This window comes from Marmota monax, unplaced genomic scaffold (genome assembly GCF_021218885.2).
Source record: "Marmota monax isolate L192 unplaced genomic scaffold, Marmota_monax_Labrador192_F-V1.1 WCK01_AAM20220418_F8-fsc00052, whole genome shotgun sequence".
Classification (NCBI taxonomy): domain Eukaryota; kingdom Metazoa; phylum Chordata; class Mammalia; order Rodentia; family Sciuridae; genus Marmota; species Marmota monax.
This window is the reverse complement of record NW_026693473.1, coordinates 7,612,718-7,635,583: the sequence shown is the minus strand read 5'-3', so window position 1 is coordinate 7,635,583 and position 22,866 is coordinate 7,612,718. Positions and strand designations below refer to the sequence as shown.

Here is a 22,866-nt window from a genome sequence, read left to right as displayed (position 1 = left end):
TTCTAAAGTGAGAATCTTTCTCACAGTTGGTGATCCTCTGGTTTTGGCTGTACCAAATTGTGAATATTCTTGCTGTGTTGTACCCAATTGCTTTATATTAATACTGCAACTTGAATTGGGGAGGGTGGGTGGGACATCTGGGTGGGGGAGGGAGGGGAGTGGGACGATAAGTCTTTTGAAGACATCAGCTCACTGTGCTGAGAGAGGGACCAAACTCAAGGAAACCTCTGATCTATAAATTCAACTGCTGCATTTTTTTATAAATACATGTAAATGTCCTGTTGTAATATTTGATCTTGGAAATAAAAGCAAAAACTTTTCAGTATTTTTTTGTATCATTTTTTGTGTGGTAAGACTCTTTGAGTACTACTTTCATGTAATTCAAAAGCTTGCCCTCATATTCTCATGTTTAAGACTCAGTATTTATTGAAAAAGGTTAAATCATAGTCCCACGGTTAAGTGTCATATTTACTAGGTCTTTAAAATCTATTCTTAGTAACATATTGAACATTTGTGGTAAACACTCCATAAGTGGTTGAACTGATGAATACATTGAGTGGGTTAGCTAGCATTGTTAGCAAAGTGTGATTCTATATTCGATAGAATTGAGCAATTCAAACATCTAATCTTTCAGTCCAGCAATAACAACTAATTATGGATAAGTGAAGGAAAAATGGTTACCAAATTGTAGAAGAGTCAAGAGGTAACAATTTTTTTCTGTAATAGATAGAAATTGGGGTTGCTCCCACAGAAGGTGGCACACGCCTGTAATCCCAGCTGCTCAGGAGGCTGAGGCAGGAGGATTCTAAGTTTGAAGCCAGCCTTAGCAACTTAGCAAGACCCTGTCTCAAAATAAAAAGGAATGGGGATGGAGATCAGTGGTAGAACATTCTTGGGTCCAATCTCTGCAGCAATCAATTTTGCCTCCTTTCGTAGAACATTTCCTTGACCCCATCTCTGGCTTTTTAACCATGTGCCAAAAAATGGGACATAGTGTTGTGCAAAACAGCTCCTACCCTCAAGGAGCAAACTTCCTAGGCAGAAATACAGTTGACATCAATGAGAAATACAGATTTGATTAAAATATTATGGGAAAAAGCTAGAAAAGGAGCCAGTAGAGAATTCTACTTAAATTGGATGTTAGGGAGTTAACTTTCAGACTGAGACCTGAAGGATGAAAATAAAGGGATCTGTGCTAAGAATAGGAAGAAAAAGTTCAAAGGTCATGAATTAGGAGCGTGGGTATTTGAGATGTTGAGAGAAGACTAAGTAGCATGTAGTGAGCAAAAGCACATGTGTGGCATAGGATGAGTAAAAATCAGACCATGCAGAGCCTTAAGTCCTGATTAGGAGCTTGGATATTGTTTTGAGTATATTGAGGAGCAATTGTGGAGAGTGGATTGGAAGAAAGCAAAAGAGTAGAGAAACTTGCAGTGATGAAGATGGAAAGCAGAGGTCGCCTGTTGTAGAGGAGCAATGGACTGGAAAGTATAATTTGAGATGAAATGTGTATTTCAGAGGTGTATTTTTTAATTTTTATTTTTAGTTGTCAATGAACTTTTATTTATTTATATGTGATGCTGAGAATCAAACCCAGTGCCTCACACATGTCAGGCAAGCATTCTACCACTGAGCCACAACCCTAGTCCCTCAGAGATGCCTTTTTTTTTTTTTAGAATTTTTTAATATTTTTTAGTTTTCGGTGGACACAACATCTTTTTATTTTTATGTGGTACTGAGGATCGAACCCAGCGCCCCGTGCATGCCAGGCGAGCGCGCTACCGCTTGAGCCACATCCCCAGCCCAAGAGATGCCTTTTGAAAGTAGAAATTAAAGGGCTTGCTGTTGGATTGAATATGAAGGAAAAAGAAATCAAGAATGACACATTTCTAGCAGGTAGGTAGGTAGAAATCGTTATTGAGGTGTTGACCATGGGTGAGTCAAACAAGTTTGGGAAGAAAACTTATGTTAACTGATGGCAAGTGAAGATATCACATAGGAAGTTGGACATGGGTATCCAAAGCTTTAAGGAGTGATGGACTAGAGTTATAAATCTGAGAATTTGTTAGCAGGATTGATGGAGTTTAATACTATGAGGTCACCTAGGGAGAAAGTTATTAAAGAAGAGGGCCCAGAGCCCAGCCCTGGGGAACACCCTCAATCAGAGACCCTCTGGAGGTGTAGCCAGTGAGAAGACATTCCAGTGGGGTGGCAGAGCCAGGAGAGTGCCAGGAAACTGCCTAGGGGTGTAGTAAAAAGGACAGTGACATGTCCATTAGATACACAAAGTCACTGAAGACCAAGAACAGTTTCAGTGCAAAGTTAAAATTGGAAACCTAATTTGAGTGGGTTGAAGTTTGTAATATTTTTATTGTAGTGAAGAAAGGAAAAAACACCAAACTTCCTCTTAAGTGGACTGGTATAAATGGCAGCTCTTTCAACACCTTTTTGCTTCCTTTTTTCTCTCCCTCCAATTAAGGGAATGTGCTTTCTAATTGTCAGTTGAAATTTGAGCCCACCCACAAGGAGGATTAGTCAGTTACTCATATCTGGAGGGGACTGGAAAACAGCTGGCCTGATTGTTTAGCTATATCATATTTTCCCTTTTCCTTCTGCGTGAATTCCATTTTCTCAACTTCCTTTATTTCTTACTCAAATTGCACCTCCAAACCCTATAGAATGGAATATCTGTTTATGCTGCTTTTCCAAGCCTTTCAGTCATGGGAAGCTTTTTATATCATTACTTAACACCCCCACCCACTCCCCGCCTGGCCCTGTTTGTTATTTGTACCCTCAAATTCCCATTTGCTCTTTCCTACATATATCACCAACAGAATAACGACTAGTCTCCAATTCAACCAAAATCTAAGAGAACACATTCATGCTTTCATGGCAGTGACCAGGCCTCTATTCCCATAAGCCTTACCACCGGGAAGAAAGGAAATTGTCCTAGTGGTGGCCTTACTTCCTAAGCCTGTTTATCACAGTTTCTCAAAAAAGTGTCTTGCCAGGCATGGCAGTGCACGCCTGTAATCCCAGCATCTTGAGAGGCTGAGATAGGAGATCACAAGTACAAAAAGACAGGCTCATGAACTTACTGAGGCCTTAAGCAACTTGATGAAACTCTGTCTCAAAATAAAATATAAAAAGGGCTGGGGATGTGGCTTAGTAGTTAAGTGCCCCTGGGTTCAAAGTATCTTGTTCATAAGATTAATCATTGAATTAATTGTCACAAATTGATTCTAAGGCACCATCACCAGTACTCCCCACCACCCATAAAGTTTGGCACTTTAAGGGGTGAAAGCCAAATTCTAACTATCCCATGTTTCATAAGCACCACTTTACTAATATCCATACAAGAAAGTCAGCTGTTAAAAAAAGGGGATATTGTCTAAATATTTGGGTGATATCTGGCAATTAGCCATTTGATTATTCTAATTACCTAAATATGAGATGTTCTAACAGACACTGCATATGAAATTCCTTTTGATGATCTGAGATCTAAGAATAGGAGAGAATTAGCTCATCCTAGGCATTTTGTATTGTATTTAATTCTCAAAATAAATTTGTGAGAGAGGCATTATTTTATAAATGAGACACTGAGGCTCAGATTATTACTACCAAGTTCACACAGTTAACAGGGTTTTTTGTTGTTGTTTTGTTTTGTACTGGGTATTGAACCTGGGGGCACTTAAATACCAAGCCACATCCCCAGCCATTTTTGTGTTTTATTTAGAGACAGGGTCTCACTGAGTTATATAAGGCCTTGCTGATTTGCTGAGGCTGTCTTTGAACTTGACATCCTCCTGCCTCAGCCTTCTGAGCTGCTGGGATTACATGCATGCACCCCCATGCTTGGCAGCAATAGGTATTTATAGCAGGTGTTAAGACCCAGGTCTCTCAGGTGCCAAAGCATCACAATATTGCCTCCAAGAAGAAATACCTTCAGATATGGAATCTGGGATGTTGGGGGGAAAAAGTCTCAAGCACCAACATGTGGGACTGTTTAGAGTGTGGACTAAAGTGATTTAGGATTTTCCTCAAGCTTTACTTCACTCACTGTTACTTTGAGCAGGTCAAATTCCTCTGGACTGTCTTTTTTTTTTTTTTTTTTTTTAATGTGGTGCTGGGGCCTCATGCATGCTAGGCAAACACTATCGCTGAGCCACATCCCTAACCTGTGGACTGTCTTTTTATCTACATCATGACGCTAATATAAAACTTATTTTGCTTGTTTTAGGACTATGATAAGGGTCCAATATAATAGTTTGTGTGTTTTGTGAGGTTAATAAGTTTTTTGTAAAGCCTTGTGAATCCTCAACCTGGTATCTTCTATCAAAATTCAATGTGGGGGCTGAGGCAATAGCTCAGTGGTAAAGCGCTTGCCTTGCATGTGTGAGGCACTAGGTTCAATCCTCAGCACCACATAAAAATAAAGATACTGTGTGTTCATTTACAACTAAAAAATATATATATTAAAAAAATTCAATTTGGGGGGAAAATATAAGAACTAGGTACAGTGGCACACACCTGTAATCCCAGCAACTGGAGAGACTGAGGCGGGAAGATTGAGAGTTCAAAGCCAGGCTCAGCAATTTAGCGAGGCCCTAAGAGGGACCCTGTCTCTAAATAAAATGTAAAAAATATTCAATGTAGGGACTGGATATGGCTTGGTAGTTAAGAGCTTCTGGGTTCAATCCCTGCTACCAAAAAAAAAAAAAAAGAATTCATTTAAGTTCTAAATTATTATTCTTTTAATGAAAATGAAAAAACTAGCTCTGTGTTAGTTTTTCATCACTGTGACCAAAATATTTGACAAGAACATCTTAGAGGAGGAAAGGTGTATCATGGCTCACAGTTTCAGAGGTTCAGTCCATGGTTGACTGGCTCCATTGCTCTGGGCCTGGTATAAGGTTGAGAGCGCTACTTAGATCATGGCAGGGAGGAAGTAGAGAGAACAAGCCAGGGGAAGGGGCCGAAGAGAAGGTTAACCCTTCCAGGGCAGCCCCCAGTGACTCACCTGCTACAGCTACATCCCACCTGCCTAAAGTTACTACCAGTTAGTCTATTCAAACTAGGATGGACTAATTAGGTTACAGCTCTCATAATTTAACCATTTCACTTCTGATTATTCCTGTATTGACATAGGAAATTTTGGAAGACACCTCATATCAAATCATAACAGACTATTTTTTTATTTTATGTTATTTTATTTTATTTATTTTATATGTTTTGAGTCAAGGTCTTGCTATATTGTCCATGCTGGTCTCAAACTCCTGGGCTCAGGGAATCTGAGTAGCTGGGACTGCAGGTACACACAGCCACAGCCAGTTTGGATCCTATTTAATGAACTTTTCAAAAGTTGTTTACCAGATTTAACTTGAGACATGTATACATGTGTACATAAAAATTCTTGCACAGAGCAGGGTTGGTGGCAGACACCTGTAATCCCAGAGGCTTGGGAGGCTAAGGCAGGAGGATCACAAGTTCAAAGCCAGCCTCAGCAACTTAGCAAGGCCCTGAGCAACTTAGTGAGACCCTGACTCAAAATTTTTTAAAAAATGAATTCGGGATGTGACTCAAAGGTTAAACGCCCCTTGGTTCAATCCCTGATACATAAATAAATAAATAAAATATGATAAATTCTCACATAGGAAGCAGCTCATGAGAAAACCCCATTGTGCCCTGAGGATGCATCCTGTGCCTTGACTCACTTGTGAATGATGGCACCAGGGATTACATCAGTTGTCATTGCTATTGGGACAGCTGCAACTGGTTAGCCACTTACAAAACATTCTGTGTTAAAGATTGTCCAAATAAATTAATGGTGAACCTTTACATCCAGAAAGACAACCCCAAGATAGTGTAGTGCATGCTTTTGAGATTCCATCAAAGGAGCTGGGAGATAAAATTGTGTACTGCCATTGCTGGAAGTCCAAAAATTTCTCATTCTGTGATGGCTCTCACACAAAACATGAAGAGACTGGAGACAACATGGAACCTCTGATTGTCAACAAAAAAGAAACTTAAACGGACCTCTTTGATGCTACAAACCAGCTTGTCATGATGTCACCTAATCATGTAACTAGAATGACTACCTCTTCTAATTCACCTGTCCTGGGTTCTAGATATGGTATATTGCAAACTTCAGCTTTCACATTAATGGCATTTACCTTACTCATTGAAACATCATCATGGTACACATTAGTTTATACAAAAAAAAAAAAAAGAAAGAAAGAAAGAAAAAGATGCACAACCGTGCCCATCTGTGTGTTCTTTATCCAGTACATGAATTCATTCTTAAATCAAATGGTTCTTAAACTCCAACCATGTTCCATAAACTATACTAGGTTTAGGGAAAATAGAGCAGGTAACATAGACTTCACCCTCAATGAGAACCTCAGATTTATGGTACAAGAGGCATGTAAAAAATACAGGCAAATAAAAATGCAATGGGAAGCAGACAAAGATTTTTTTAAACATGACACAAAAAGTGTTGACCATAAAAGAAAAAAATCGATAAGTGGAACTTATTAAAGTCACTAGCTTGTTTTTTTTCAAAAGACATCATTAGGAGAGTGAAAAGTCAAAGCATAGACTGTAAGAAAACATTTACAATATATCCAACTGACAAAAGTCTTATGCCTGGAGTTACAATGTACTTCTACAAAGCAATAAGAAAAAGATAACTTATAAAAATGAGCAAGCCAGGTGTTTTGGCACACACCTGTAATCTCAGCATCTTGGGAGGCTAAGACTGGAGGATCCCAAGTTCAAGACCAGCCTCAGCAACTTAGAGAGACCTCCCCAGCACCTTAGCAAGACCCTGTCTCAAAATAAAATGTAAAAAGAGTTAGGAATGTAGCTCAGTGCTAAAGCGCCCTGAGTTCAATTCCCAGAATTTTACAAAATAATTTGAGGGGCTGGGGCTGTGGCTCAGGGGTAGTGTACTTGCCTGACATGAGTAAGGCACTGGGTTCAATTCTCAGGACCCCATGTAAATAAATAAAATAAAGGTCTTTCAATATATATATATATATATATATATATATATATATATATATATATATTTTTTAAAAAAAAATTTTAAAAGGCAGAAATGGGGATGGTGGCTTACACCTCTAGTCCAAGCTATTTGGGAGGCTGAGACATGAGGATCCCAAGTTTCAGGCTGGCCTGGGTAACTCAGACCTTATTTCAAAATAAAAAAGAAATATTTTCATGCACAAGGCCCTGGGTTCAATTCCCAGCAATATAAAAAATAAATAATTAAATAAATAAATAAAAAATAAAAAGGAGGTAGGTATGTAGTTCAGTGGGGGAGCACCCTTGAATTAATTGCTAATACACACGCTTGCACGCATGCACACACACACAGAGAATGTAATGGGAACATAGAGAAAGAAGTGCTAACTCTGAGTGAAGAAATCAGGGGAGACTGTCTCAGGAGTTTGTCAAAAGCAAATTGTGGGTTCCATTTAGAGCAGCGCAAAGTTCCTAGCACTTTGGTATGACTGTGATATGAAAGGAAGGGATAGTGGTCTCTGCCTTGAACCAAAAAAGTTAGAAGGCTAGTCCAGGCACCCCGTGGGCTGAGGGCAAATTAAGGGCAGCAATAAGGCAAAGGCTGTGCTGATCTGCTGAGTGTTACTCTTCCATAAGCCCCAAATCTGTGAGGAGTAAAACAGGAGGCAGGAGCAGCTGGTGTGTGGAGAAGTGTTGTACTTGGGGAAGACAGGAGGGTGAGGTATTTCCCATGGGTGCATCCAGTGACTCATTAAGACAGTTGAGCTCATGAGGCCATGCCTCCGATTTCCTTCCTTGGAGTCACATGAAAATGAGCTGAGGATGGCTCACGAAGAGAGGGCTCTCCAGGGACAGGAAGTTCCTTCAACGGAGGCCTGTGGGCAGTGGAGTGGGGGCACACACATACACACATGCCTGGGTGACCTCTACATATATATACAGAGCTTCCCTGGCCTTCCTAGGAAGAGTCTTGAAAAAAGAAACTCCAGATCTGCCCCTGCAGAGTCCTAGCTGGGGCTGCAGGATCAAAGGTCTACTTCAAAGAGGCCATCCTTCTCGGGTTCTTTTTCTCCCATCCTGATTCTTGCCAGCAGATTCAGGTAAGCAGAGATTGAAGGGTCCTGTAAGGTGAAGGCCAGGGAACAGCAGGGCCTAGCAGTTACGACCAGCACAAACATCCAACTTAGTGAGCCCTCCCTCTGCCACTGAGCAGCTGTACCAGTCAGGACAATTCACTTCACTTCTCCTGCCTCAACTCCAGGCCTTTGCAAATGCTAGGATAACTTTCCTGTCTAATGCTTCATTGTCAGTCAGTTTTAGTATGAACAGCTCTTCTCTGGGAGGCTTTGCCTCTGCTAGGGTTAGATGTTCCTTTGTGTACTTCCATTACTTTTATGTCACACACCTTTACTTGGCCCTTTTCACACTTCATTCTCATTGCTTTTTGTCCTGTCAGAGTCCCTACTAAACTTTGTTTTCTCAAGAAAACGGACTGCACATTTTCCACCATTACCTCCCTGGCCCCTACCACAGTGTCTGCAGGTAGTGGTCACTTGATAAATACCAGACTGATGAATGAATGAAAGGGCTAGCTAGATAGGAGTGAGGGAAACAGACACACAGAATTTGCAGTCTCTTCCTCCGTGTGATTTAGCTGATCACTTAGTTGTTGCCCAAACATGGGCCTATGATTTGTTCACCCAGCTGGAATCTTAGGTTCGAGCAAGGGCCTCCCTGACAGCCTGGTTTTAAGGTTTTACCTTGTGATCCTGTTTGTCTCTACAGATATCAAAAATTAGCCAAGCTTGGGCTGGGTGCAGTGGCATACTCCTGTAATCCCAGTGGATTACAGGAGGCTGAAGCAGGAGAATCAAAAGTTCAAAGCCAGCCTTAACAACTTAGCAAGGCCCTAAACAACTCAGTGAGACCCTGTCTCTTTGTCTAGATAAAACACAAAATCTTTAGCTCTTAAGCCAGTTCCTTGCAAGTGTTGCTAAAAGGTGAAAACCTTGTGGCTTTGAACATAGAAAATTACATTCTGGTTTCACATCAGTATGTTAAACTTTGACCTTGGGGTCTCTGACCTTGCCGGGGGTCTCTGAATTCCACAACTTCTGAATTATACTTAATCATACAGATATTTCCTAATATTTATCCTTCAAGAACCTTCTGTGACTTGCTCAGACAATTCTACAATTTGTTTCCATCTTCAGTTTTGTTCTATCTTCCCTTTCTCCATCCTGGAAAGTTCTTCCTTTACCATACAAAATCTTTTTTTCAAAAATTAGCCAACTTTTTTGCCAATATCCTGCTCACAGTTTTGGAAGGATTTCTCAGAATGTGATTTCTAAGAGTCTAGTCAGGGAGAGGAAGTGAAATTTAAACTAAGTTACACCCGTGGAATAGGCACAGCGGGTACTTTATTATCAGATGGACAGGCCAGCCAAGGATCTCTGAATTCCACTCATTCAAAAGGCCACACTCCTTGTCTTTAATTTTCCCTTTGGGTATCCATCATTTTTAGTTTCCCCCTTATGACTTTCCTAATAGGAAAATTTGCCACAGGAGGAGTTCTCAGGGTGATTTTGGTACTCGATGTCTAGATGGGCCTCATTCAGAGCTGGTGTGGTTAGAAAGTGCTGAAGGTACTCTTGACTAAAAGCACCTCCTGGGCTTGGGGTCCACAGCGCATGACTGAAAGGCCAACTGTGCACCAATCCTTACTGAGGCCCCCGACAAAGTCAGTCATTGATCAGGGCAACCGATTAATGTCATTACTTGTTAATACCCTCAATGGTTAATTTTCTTTAACATGGAAACTCATGGAGAGCTCTGTACTCAATGACAGGACAGTCTGGGGAGGGAGGCTTCCCAGATCTGAAGGAAACACTAGGACTAGGACACACTCTGACAGTAACTGAGGAGGTGGCAGCTGGTGCAAGGGAACTGACTCCAGGACTTCCAGCCAATGGCCAGCTGGAGGGGCTGAGGGGAAGAGACACCATCTTCCTAACTCCTGCCCCCTACCCTTCCCTCCAGGCCCCTTGTACTCCTAGGGTAGGGACTACTGTTTCTTTATATCTCTCCCCTGCTCCCCCAGTGTGCCTCTCCCCTCTGCCAAGACTTAAATTTCCTTTCATAGGGGACAAAATTATCCACTCACTGTGAGAGACATCCATTAGAAGCTAATATCCCATGGAGGGGCGGGCAGGAAAGGTAGCTCATCAGGACCAAAGCGGAAAGTTACAGCAGGAAATTCCCTGTTTGGGGTGAAGGGTAAGAGATGAGTCTCAGATTAGGGGGAGCAAAGGTCACCAAGGACTGTGGGGATTAGGGTGGCAGAGAAGGGAGCACAGCATACCCCAAACACAATGGCCTGCTTAATGGTTGCCTGGCACCAGGCTTTTTACGTAAACTGTAGTTTGGACAAAAAGAAAACATTAGGCTAATTACAATTTTTAAAAAATGAGATTATAAATTGTAAAATTGACTTTAAAAAGTAGTGAAAAAAAAGTTTAGGACAGTTATTCCTAGGAAGGATTGGAGAGGGCACAATTGGGGCTTGAGGAGTATTATTGGTAATGACCTACTTTTAAAAATTGGTTATATTTAGCCAGGTGTGGTGGGGCTCACCTGTAATCCCTGCAATTCAGGAGACTGAGACAGGAGGTTTGCTAGTTTGAGGCCAGCCTGGGCAACTTAAAATAAAAATAAAAAAGATTGGGGATATAGCCCCATGGCAGCCCGTGGATTCAAATCCTAGTACAGAAGGGGGCGTGAATTGGTTATATTTACATCAGTGTTGCTACAAGAGATGGGAGCTTTCTGTGTGGAAAGGATAGCAACAAGACCAAGCTGAGTGCTGTAAGCATATACAGGCAAGGCTTTAACTGGGGCGTCAGCACTGATTGAGAGGGGACAAAACTATTCCTTGAACAAAAGAAGGGGCTAGCTTTTTATCAGGATATGGTGTTTCTCACTGGTCCTGAGTGTGACATTTTTTCAAGGAATTTCTTCCTTGTGGAAGATATGGATCAGTAGTTATTTGTTTTTTTTTCTTGGAAATGCTATATACCAATATTCTCGGTTTTATGGTGAACCCTGGTCTCATGGTCATCTTGGTCCCTGTGCTAAAGTTATTGAAGAATATAGGAGAGAAGAAGAAAAGATTAAAAAAAAATCCTAATTAATAAGGAATGAAAGATCAGAGGGTTAAGGTTTCAGTGTTTTTCCAGCTAAGGTATCAAATATATTAATCTTCTGTTCCTGTGGTGGTCCCAGTCTTGTTGTTTAATTACCCCCATTCAAGCTACAAGTACAAATATATTTTATACATTATGTTTAATCCTATGTAATTAGAAAAAAATATATATATAAAGATGTGTGTGCATATATATATATATATATATATATATATATATAGAGAGAGAGAGAGAGAGAGAGAGAGATCTATATATCTCTATATCTATATACCTATATATATATATATATATATGTGTGTGTGTGTGTGTGTGTGTGTATATATATATATATATGTGTGTGTGTGTGTATATATATATATATATATATATATATATATATATAGAGAGAGAGAGAGAGAGAGAGAGAGAGAGAGAGAAGAGCAAGCCTCTAAATCTATATCCTAAATATATGTATTTTCTCCAGGTATAGTGGTGCATGGCTGTAATCCCCATACTCCAGAGGCTGAGGCAGGAAGATTACAAGTTTGAGGCCAGTCTCAGCAACTTAATGAGACCCTATCACACTAAGGGCTAGGAATGTGGCTCAGGATAGAGCACCCTGGGTTCAATCCCCAAAATTGGTGGGAAAAAAGTTTCTTTACACTCCTATATTAATCCTCTTGGCTCCAGGCAACCCCTGATCTGCTTTCTGTTACTAGTTTTGCCATTGTTAGAATTTCACATAAATAGAGTCATATCATGAGTAGTCTTTTGTCTCTGGTTCTTTTCACTTAACATGATGCTCCTGTGTAGCAATAGTTTATTCATTCTTATCACCTAGTACTAGCACTCCACTGTATGGATACAACAAAATTTTTCTATTCATCTATTGATGCATATTTGGGCTATTTTAAAGTGATTTTTTTTATCATGGTAAAATATATAACATTAAAATTTGTCATTTTAAGTGACACAATTTAATTACCTTTGCAATGTTGTTCAACATCATTATTAGCTATTTCCAAGACTTTTTTTAACCCAACAATAAACTGCTAAATTCTAACTATTAAAAAATAATTCACACTCCTTCTCCCCAGACCCTAGTTACCTCTAATCTACTTTTGTCTTTATGAATTTGATAATTCTGGATATTTCATATATATGTAGAGTCATACATTATGTTTCTTGTAGGCTTATTTCATTCAGCATGTTTTCAAGTTCCATACATGTTGCAGCATGGATACAGAACTTTCTTTTCCTGAATGAATGATATTCCATAGTATGAATGTACCACATCTTGTTTCTCCATTTGTCCATCTGTTGATGGACATGTGGGTTGTTTGCATATTTTTGATTTTTAGTTACTATGCATAAAGCTGATGTGGACATTCAAGTACTGTTGTTTATATGGACATGTTCTTTCATTTCTCTTGAGAGCTTGTTTGGAGTCTGTAGCAGGGGAGTGCAGCTACTCATATACCTTTGACCAAAGAATGGTTCTTCGAGAAGGATGCACACGGAGTGGTGAGGGAGGAAGGGGACACCGCCCAGCCAGCCAGAATCAGCAGAATCAACCCTGGCAGTGAATGGGGTGATAGATGTAGCAGCCAGATCACCCTCACATCCTCTCTTGGGTAAACATGAAGAAGTAGAATTACTGGCTTATTCGATAAGTAAGCGTTTAACTTTATAAGAAACTGTCAAGCTATTTTCCAAAGTGATATATTTGCATTTTTATCAGCAATGTATGAGAATTCTAGTTCTTCACTCCCTCACTGACACTTGTGGAGCCAAACTTTTTAATTGTAACAATTCCAGTGGTTGCATAGTAGTTCTGTGTGTGTGTGTTTGAGATGGGGGCCTCAAACTCTGGGTTCAAGCAATCTCCTGCTTCAGTTTCCCAAGTAGCTGGGACTACAGGAACCTGCCACCACACCCAGCTTTTCCTTTCCTTTCTTTCTTTCTTCCTTTTTTTGGGGGGGTGGGGTGGGGTGGGGTGGGGGGAAGAGATGAGAGGAAGGTACCCAGGATTGAACCCAGGGACGCTTAACCACTGAGCCACATCCCTTATCTAAATATCTTAGATACAGGATTTTTTTGTTTGTTTGTTTATGTATTGATCCAGCACCATTTGTTGAAGAGACTATCCTTTTCCCACTGTTTTATCATCCTTTCAAAAAATCATTTATAATACCGTGGAGGTCTAGTTCTGAACTCTTTAGTCTGTCCCAGTAATCTATATACCTTTCTTTATGTCATGAATTTACTATTTTAATTATTTTAGCTTTATAATAAGTCTTTTTTTTTCCTAACAGTTAACAAAAACCACCTTAAGTTTTTGGTTTTCAAAAAATGAACTCCTCCCAGATGTAGTGATGCACACCTATTATCCCAGTGGCTTGGCAAGCTGAGGCAGAAGTATTGCAAATTGGAGGCCAGCCTCAGCAATTTAGTGAGGTCCTAAGCAACTTAGTGAGACCCTGTCCTAAAATAAAAAATAAAAAAAGCTTGTGATGTAGCTCAGTGGCAAAGCACCCTTGGGTCAGTCCCCAATACCAAACAAACAAACACTCCTTTTTCTTTTCCCAAGGCAATCATGATTTAATTTAAAAAGTGGTATATATAATTTAAAAATTATATCCCTTTAATGGGAAACTTAGCTTTAGAGAAACTAAAATTTAAAAGATTTAAAAAAATTTTAAATTCTGTTTTGTTGCCATTCTAAAACAAAATAAAATCTAGCATAAGTCAAGAAAATGTGTTTGTTACTTCAGGTCCTTTTCCTCCAGGAATGAGCATTGTTACATTTAGCAAAATCTGATCTGGTTTAGTTATCCTTCTTCCTTCTGGTGTAATTTCAAACTCAGTGATATTTTCCAGCACCATATTGACAAAGTCATCAAATCTAAGAACATAACAACAATTTCTTATCATTCTTCATTACAATGTTAATTTCTGATCCTATAATACCCTTGTCTACAAGCTCTAGGGGAAGCCACTGTCACAGGCTAGTAATAGTATTAACTGGCTTTGCTAAGCCATAATTGGCCATGCCATGTTAAGTCTTGAAATCACATGCTAAGTCTTGAAATCACATTGTATGAGTTCTCCAAATTTGTTCTTTTTAAAAATTGTATCAGTTAACCTAAGTCCTTTGTATTGTTATCTAATTTGGGTTTAGCTTGTCGATTTCTTTTGTTATTTTTTAAAAATATCTTTGTTTTATGTATTTATTTATTTTATGTGGTGCTGAGGTTCAAATCCAGTGCCTCACACATGTGAGGCAAGCACTCAACCACTGAGCTACAAACCCAGTTATAGCTTGTCAATTTCCATAACAAAATTCTACTAGGATTTTGCCTGTTTGAATCTAAGCATCAATTTAGTGAAAATTAACTTGTCAATGATATTGAGTCTTTGAATCCATGAACATGGTATATTCCTCCATTTATTTAGGTATTCCTTAATTTTTCTTGGCAATTCTGAGTATATGTATCTTGCAGATATTTTGTTAAACTTATAAAGTACTTATGTTTAATGCTATTGTTATTATAACTTTTTAAATTTCAATATGTCCTTGCTTGTGTATAGAAATACAATAGAATATTAATCTTTTATTTTATGACCTTGATAAATTCCCCATTGGTTCTAGGAACTAGTTTTTGGTAGCTTGCTTGGGATTTTTCTGTATGTGTGATCATATTATTTGTGAATAATGGCAATGCTATTTCTTTCTTTCCTATTGGTGAATATTTTTTAAATATTTATTTTTTAGTTTTAAAATAGGACACAATATCTTTATTTTACATTTATGTGGTGCTGAGGATTGAACCCAATGCCTCATGTATGGTAGGCGAGCACTCTACCACTGAGCTACAAACCCGGCCCCATCCTATTGGTACAGATTTTGCTTCTATTATTTTCTTATTGTACTAGATTGGATTTCTTCTACAATATTGAACAAAAGTGCTAAGACAAGCTGGGTGTGGTGGCACATGCCTGTAATCCTAGCAACTTGGGAGTCTAAGAAGGATTATAAATATAATAAAAAATTTTAAAAAGGCTGGGGATGTGGCCTAGTGGTAAAATGCCTCTGGGTTCAATCCCCAGTACAAAAAAAAAAAAAAAAAAGTACTAAGACAAGGTATGGTGACACTTTTAAAAATGCATTTTTCTTTACCAAGTAGAAAAAATATGATGGAACGTGGAATGTGTGTCTGTGTGTAAGTAGGAGTTGGCAGAAAATGGAGCAATTAAATCCTATTCATTAGGAAAGAATTATAAAGGAGAGAGTGTTTAAGGAAATTTCTCATCTCTCCTTGACTGACCCTGGCACTCTATTTTCTTCGCCTCACTACATTCTCTGAGGGTTCCTCTAACTTGTGCTCCATTGTGATTCTCTTTCCATCAGTTTCAGGATGCTGTCCCCTTCCTGCACGATGGCATGCTCGAGAACCTGTTCCCGCATCCTGGGGCTGAGCCTGGGGACTGCAGCCCTGTTTGCTGCTGGGGCCAATGTGGCACTCCTCTTTCCTAATTGGGATGTGACCTATCTGCTGAGGGGTCTCATTGGCAGGCATGCCATGCTGGGCTCTGGGCTTTGGGGAGGAGGTCTCATGGTAAGTGTGTGCGGTTCCCTGAGTGTGAATTCCCTAAACATCCCCCAGGGGTGGAACTGGAAGGTGGTGGTGATGACAAACACAGGAACACAAGTCAGTGAGATAACATATATTCAAAGCTTTTATTAGGGCTTCTCTCTCTCTCTCTCTCTTTTTTCCAATTAGGGCTTCTCTTAAGAGAAGGGAGACAGCCCCTACAGTAGAGTGTCAGGCTGGCCTCAGAACAAAGGGAAAGAGTTTTATTCAGGTGAAAGGGCTGTTTGCAAGGGGGGAGAGAAGGTTTAGGAAACTTCATTGTCTTTAAGTACATTTCAAAGGTGCATTTTTATTTTCCTATGTGGGCACTATGATTCTGAGGATGCCACATTCTGTATCCCATTCTGTCTTGTGATAAGGATGAACTGAAATAGCTGTTCAGAGAACACATTGGTGGAAAATAGAAGAGAACACAAATCATGGCCAGTTACAAGTTAAGGGCCCTGGGAATTTGTTCTGGTGGCTTCACAACAGTTTTTATCCTTTATGTCGTTTGTCCTTGGGGAGTCATGGCAAGAGCTTCCTGGCCCTAATGATGTACTTGGTCTCTGAAGCTGATAAGATTGTTTTGTTGTTGTTGTTTTGTTTTTTGGTGGGGGATAAATGTGGGAGAGCAGAGGGAAAAACTTGTACTATCTTTTAATGGCTGTCAGGCCATGAGTTAAGGCCCAGGTGTTTGTTAGCCCTTTTTCCCTATGTGTGGTCTCTATCTTAGAGGGGGAGGAATGTTTTGATTCTTGGGAAAAAAAAGTACAACAAACTTGTTTCAAAAAGCTGGTCTCAGGGCCCATAGACACTACAAGGGATGCGAGGACTTGTTAAGGGTTGCTGGATTTTAGCTTGGATCCGGGCAAGCTGTTGTGAACATTAGTATTCACATAACATAAGATCAGGACAGTCATCCCAAACTGGGTCTGGACAATCAGCCAATAGGACAATTGAGTTGTTGTGAAGTGGCCAGCCCTCAATTGTATGGTCAATTTCAATGGCTGTAGGCAGCAGCTCGAAGCAGAGATGTAAATTACCCAGTCTCTTCTTAACATTCTTTTCCTCTCTCCAGGTACTCACTGCAGCTACACTCATCTCTGTGATGGGATGGAGATATTGCTGTTTCAGTAAAAGTGTACCCTGTCTAAGTGTAAGCACTGGATTTCATTCTTCTGATACCTGGAATGTTCCCACATTCTCTTACTCTGGAAGCAGAGTAGTCAAGGGGCAATTTCAGTCTTGAAGCTTTAAATCAGGTCCTTCATAATTCTAAGCTCTTGGGTACAGTTGTCTGACCCTTCCAGCCCCAGGTCCTCATCTGTAAAATTGAGTCGTAAGTGCTTAATGAACCACAAATGTAGGTAGCAATGTGAGAAACTGTAATTTTCTTTAGCTTATTGAACAATATGGACATGAGTTCTATACATTGTAATCATGTGTCTTTGACAGAAAGTTTCCTGGCTATCTTAATTAATATTTTCTTAGAGGGATGGGGATGTAGCTTAGTGGTAGAACACTTGAGTGCTACAGTGGTAGGTGTACATCTCATCTAACTATGTGTTATTTTCTTAGAACTGGAAGGTTGTCCAGAGATTATCAAATCACTAGGTTCTAATACAGAGGCCTATAATCTTGCACCCTGCTCTTGATACCTGCAGTCTACATATTGGGATCCCACTGATTCAGTTATATGTTAAAGAAATAAATATAAAGACCTAGGCATTTTATTCATCATGTTCTCAGTCATATCTGGCTTTGCAATAGGCAAGTAGTTCTTAACCTTGAATTTACATCAAAATTCTCTGCTGGGGACCTGGGGATGTAGCTCAGTGGTAGAGTGCTTGCCTGGCATGCAGGAGGCCCTTGCTTCCATCCCCAGCACTGGGGAAAAAAAAAAAAGAAAGAAAAACCTTCTGCTGGGCCTGTTAAAACACAGACTACTGAACCCCCATCCCCAGATTTTGATTGCAAACAAATTCAGAGACCACACTTTGAGAAAACTTGCCCACTGTTTACATCAGACTAATTCATCCTGAGTTTGTAAGTACTGTTACGGAAAGCTCAGTCCTTGTCTCTGATGCCAATCCAATAATAAGGACATGGTTTTGAGAAAAAGGAAAAAGAAGTCTTATTGCTCTTTTAGCACAGGAGAAACACAGGGAACTCCTGTCCAGAGGCTGTGATTCTGCCCATCAGCAGGAATTGTGGGGGGGATGGCTTTTGAAGAGGTGATTCGAAGACCACATTCTACATGTTCTCTGTTGGAGTTGTAATTCACTTGTTAATTTGGGAGGTAGTCATTTCTGAGATCTGCTGATGACATTCCCAAAGTCTGGATTACTTATATTCCTATGATAGGTGAGGACTCAAGGACAGATATCTCTGTCTAGGATGGGGAAGAAATATAATCCTGTTTCCCCTGAGATGAGAAAGGGAGAGAGATTAGGGAGAAGAAGTGAGAGAGGAAGAGAAAAAAACATGTTTGCTTTAAAAATAAGTTGCAGTGGCAGATCAGCATAAAGTGGACCACTGTTTTATTCAAAGCATAAAGTAGACCACTGTTACAAGAAGTGGGCATGCAATGACCAGTCTGCCCCTTTAACCCAGAGGCCAAATGACTATAGTCTGTGTACAAAATGTTCAGTACTGAGAACTGAATCCAGGGGCTCTCTATCACTGAGCTACATCCTCAGCCTTTTTATTTTTAAATTTTGAGACAGGGTCTCACTAATTTGCTGAGGCTAACCTGAAACTTTCAATTCTCCTGCCCTCAGCCTCCTGAGTAGCTGGGATTTTAGGCAGGTGCCTCCATACCCAGTTCTGTGTACAAAGGTTTTTATGCCAATACGAAAGGCTCCAAATAGCCAGTGGAGTCAGGGAGACCCAAATCCAAGTGACTATGTTTTTCTTTTTTGGGCCTTTCTCCCCTCTCTCTTCCTGGCTCTACCCAGGGACCCCTCACCATCCACCTCATCTTGGTCATGCTTCTAAAGGAAGTGTCATGGGTAGAATTATCCCCCTGTGATAGGATGGGAGAAAGACCAAACACCAGATAAGTTAGACTTGTCCAGTTCACCCCTAAAACCACCTAGCCATGCTGCTGTGTCAACTCTATTTGCTCCCTCCCTCTACAGTTGCTCACTGCTCTGTTTTCAAGTGGCCTGGCTTTGCTTGGAGCCTTGATTTGCTTTATCACTTCTGGAGTAGCCCTGAAAGATGGTCCTTTTTGCATGTTTGACGTCTCATTCTTCAATCAGACACAAGCTTGGAAATATGGCTACCCATTCAAAGACATGCATAACAGGTAAATAGAGTTGTGGATTTGAAGTCTTTTCTGAGAGATAGATAGATAGATAGATAGATAGAGGTGGGGGGGTGGGAGAGAGGGAGGGAGGGAGAATAACACAGAGATGGAATGGACTATAGTTACAAATTCAGTTTTGACTGGGCATAGTGGTGCATGCCTGTAATCACAGCAGCTTGAGAGGCTGAGGCAGGAGGATCACAAGTTAAAAGCTAGCCTCAGAAATTTAGCGGGGCCCTAAGCAACTCAGCAAGACCTTGTCTTTAAATAAAATATAAAAAAGGGCTGCGAATGTGGCTCAGTGACTAAGTACCCCTCGGTTCAATCCCTGGTAAACAAACAAACAAAACCTCATTTTGTTCACACATTCTAGCATCTCCTTACTCTGATACTCAGAAATTTAAGTGCAGTAGTAAAAGTCACCTTAGCAAATCCAGTTCTGTGACCTGAGCCAGGCAAGGCCTCAGATTTCTATTGTGATTGCTTTTTTGGATATACTTATTCCCCTACTCCTGACCCCTTTATTTTTATTTTTTGGGTAGGAATTATTTATATGACCATTCTCTCTGGAACTCTGTCTGTCGGGAGCCCTCTAAAGCTGTCGTTTGGCACGTGTCCTTCTTCTCCACACTTCTGTGCATCAGCCTCTTCCAGCTTCTCCTGGTGGTCATTCATTTCATCAACAGCTTCCTTGGCCTGTTTTGCAGCCTGTGTGAGAAGTGACAGGTAACACTCTTTCATGCACTGGTGATTTTATCATAAGCTGCCCTGACTCTTTTCTGAGAGTAGTAGGTATGAATTATAAACAAACTTCCTTTTTAAGTATTCCTGTAATAATGATATCAACAATAATCCTTGCATATAGGAAGAATGATATAATGCATTTAAAATCCCATAGTATACTTTAAGATGATACCGTAAAGGAAGGAATAATTAAGTCATTACTGTTGGATAGAAACACATAATGTATATGTTGTGATGTTATATTGACCATAAAATGCCTCCAGCATGATATAATTTCAGCCTCTCAACAACCCCATAAAATTTGGCCACATGTTGCAGATAGAGTAGTCAAGGCTCCCAGAGAATAACAAACTTATTTACCCAAAAGCACACAAGTTAGGTTAAGGTGCAGTCAGCACCTGACCTTTTATTTTCTAAACTCAAGTTCATCAGTTGTTATTGACTGAATTATTTCCCCCAAATTCCTAAGTTGAAGTCTTTATCCCCAAAGTGACTACATTGGAGATGGGCTTTTGACATGATAATTAAGGTTAAATGATCATAAAAGTAGAACTCTAGCAGGGAGTGGTGGCACCCACCTGTAATCCCAGCTGCTTGGCTCAGGAGGCTGAGGCAGGAGAATCTTGAGTTCAAAGCCAACCTCAGCAAAAAGTGAGGCACTAAGCAACTCAGTGAGATCCTGTCTCCAAATAAAATACAAAAATAGGGCTGGGGACTGGCTCAGTGGTTGAGTGCCCCTGAGTCAAGCCCCAGTACTCACCCCCCAAAAAAGTGGGACCCTGTTCCAAGAGGACTGGTGTCCTTATAAGAGGAAGAGATCTCTTTCTCTCTCTCTTTGTGTGAACACAAAGAAAAAGGCCATATGAGGGGCTGGGGTTGTGGCTCAGTGGCAGAGTGCTTGCCTCACACATGTGAGGCACTGGGCTTGATCCTTAGTACCACATAAAAATAAATAAACAAAATAAAGATATTGTGTCCATGTATAACTAAAAAAATAAAAAATAAAAAAGAGAAAAAAGCCATATAGGACAGCAAGAAGGCATTCATCTGCAATCCAGAGAGAGAGGCCTTCATAGAAATCAAATCTGCTATCATCTAGATCTTGAAACTTCTAGGCTTCAGAACTTTCAGAAGAGACATTTCTGTCATTTAAGCCACCCACTCTATGGTGCTGAGGTTATGGCGGCACTAGCAGACTCCTTTTCATTATAGTGTTGAGTAGAGTTCTACAGAGAGTATATATTGAGTACCCACTATGTGCTTGGCACTGCCACACATGGTACAAATCTGATCTAAAGGTGACCAAGGTATGGTCCTTGCCCTTGGACCCTGCCCTGCTCCTGAAGAGCTCATGATCAGGTTAGGGAAACAAGTTTATCAATAATTTGAACATTATATGGCAAAGACTACATCAGAGTTCAACTCAGGATGCAAGAGAGATGGGTAGGAACTTCAGGGAGAGATCAAGGAAGGCCTTGGTTGAATCTGAGATGATTCTTTCAAGTTGGCCCAGTAAAAAGGGGAGGGAGGGTTGCCTCAGCAGAGGGAATGACTTGCTCAGAGGCAGGCAGGGGAGACCAAGGCTGGTGTGGTGAGAACTGTGAGATCATAGTTGCTTTTATGAGAAACTAGAAGTCACAGGACCTCCTGCTCTCCCACTTTAGGATTGATCCTGCTCCATTCCCACATTGTCCCAGGTCAATGAAGAGAGATGGAAGCACCAGAGGCCTCCAGAACTCAGTGGTTCCTCTGTTCCCAGGGCTCAGGAGCATGGTCCTGTTATGCAACAGTCAAACTAGCAGAGCTTGTAGGAGTCAGATCCCTCAAAACACCCTTTTACCCTCTCCTCTCTGGGTGGGGACGGGAGGCCTGCCTTGGATGGTACAGATGGACAGACAGAATTGTCAAGGACAAAAGGAGGCACTGCTCTTGAGCAGGCAGAGAGTCCTGAAAACCAGACACCACATCATATCCCATATGACATCCAAGGAGTCCTGCTGTGTTAGTCTCACATTTCTCTGTTGGCTGATTTAGTTTCAGGGTTGTGGCTGGAATGTGCCTGATCCATTGTGTACTAATACCTTCATACAATTAATGGAGATTTTTAAAAAAATACCTTTATTTTATTTATTTATATTTGGTGCTGAGGATTGAACCCAGGGCCTCACACGTCCTAGGCAAGCACTTTACTGCTGAGCCACAACCCCAGCCCCAATTAATGGAGATTTTAAAGATGATTAAGGGCTGGTGATGGTGGTAGAGTATGTGCTTAGTATGTACAAAGTCCTGGGTTCAATTCTCAGTACTGCAAAAAAAAAAAAAAATATATATATATATATATATATTGAATTTTAGACATATTAAGCACACACACAGAGATGCATGCATCCTCACAGCCACATCAGATTCATAATTCCCATCCTGTCTTAGCCCTACTTGGGTGGCTCAGCAGGGCCCCAAGGTGAGAGACCTTAACATCAACACAATTCACAGTGGATGGTTGATTCCTTCTTGCCTGCATCCTTTCAGGAACTTCAGACTGATGTTATTTGTACAACCTGATAGAGCTTCAAAGGACAATGTCTTCAACCTCTGCCTTGGCTGAGCCAATCATCCTCTTCTTCAGTTGTGCATATGCAGGGTGGATCTTCCTACATCTGGGTGCTGACACTCCCAGAGCTTCTGAGATCAAGATCAAAGATGGGAATTTGGAGGAGGTGGAGCTAATGGATACTTCTGTGATTCTTTTTTTTTTCTTTTTTTCAGTTGTAGATGGACACAATACCTTTATTTTATTTATTTATTTTTATGTGGTGCTGAGGATCAAATCCTCAGTGCTGAGGATCAAATCCAGTGTCTCTCACGCTAGGCAAGTACTCTACCACTGAGCTACAACTCCAACACCTACTTCTGCAATTCTGAAGTGCAATCCCACTGTGTGGCCCTGATAGTTCACTTACGTTCTCTT

The 22,866-nt window shown here is 40.5% G+C and overlaps 1 protein-coding gene and 2 pseudogenes across 1 annotated transcript; 2 read left to right on the top strand and 1 right to left on the bottom strand.

Moving 5' to 3' along the window:
• The first annotated feature begins 4,316 nt into the window (after window positions 1-4,316).
• LOC124101731 (CDGSH iron-sulfur domain-containing protein 1-like) lies at window positions 4,317-6,030 on the top strand (annotated as a pseudogene).
• Window positions 6,031-13,955: 7,925 nt separating this feature from the next.
• LOC124101730 (U6 snRNA-associated Sm-like protein LSm5) lies at window positions 13,956-14,259 on the bottom strand (annotated as a pseudogene).
• A 1,366-nt stretch (window positions 14,260-15,625) lies between these two features.
• Window positions 15,626-22,855, top strand: Tm4sf19 (transmembrane 4 L six family member 19). The gene is made up of 5 exons (XM_046457797.2): window positions 15,626-15,826; window positions 16,923-17,000; window positions 18,985-19,154; window positions 19,697-19,880; window positions 22,428-22,855. The coding sequence occupies exons 1-4, from the start codon at window positions 15,626-15,628 to the stop codon at window positions 19,875-19,877; spliced, it is 630 nt and encodes a 209-aa protein (XP_046313753.1). The 3' UTR covers window positions 19,878-19,880; window positions 22,428-22,855.
• Window positions 22,856-22,866: the final 11 nt, after the last annotated feature.

What these genes read in the sequence shown, in the direction of transcription:
- Tm4sf19 (XM_046457797.2), top strand. Translation starts at nt 15,626, where the DNA reads ATGCTGTCCCCTTCCTGCACGATGGCATGCTCGAGAACCTGTTCCCGC. An exon ending in TTTGGGGAGGAGGTCTCATG is followed by an intron (nt 15,827 to 16,922) that starts GTAAGTGTGTGC and finishes TCCTCTCTCCAG; the next exon opens with GTACTCACTGCAGCTACACT. An exon ending in AAAGTGTACCCTGTCTAAGT is followed by an intron (nt 17,001 to 18,984) that starts GTAAGCACTGGA and finishes CTCCCTCTACAG; the next exon opens with TTGCTCACTGCTCTGTTTTC.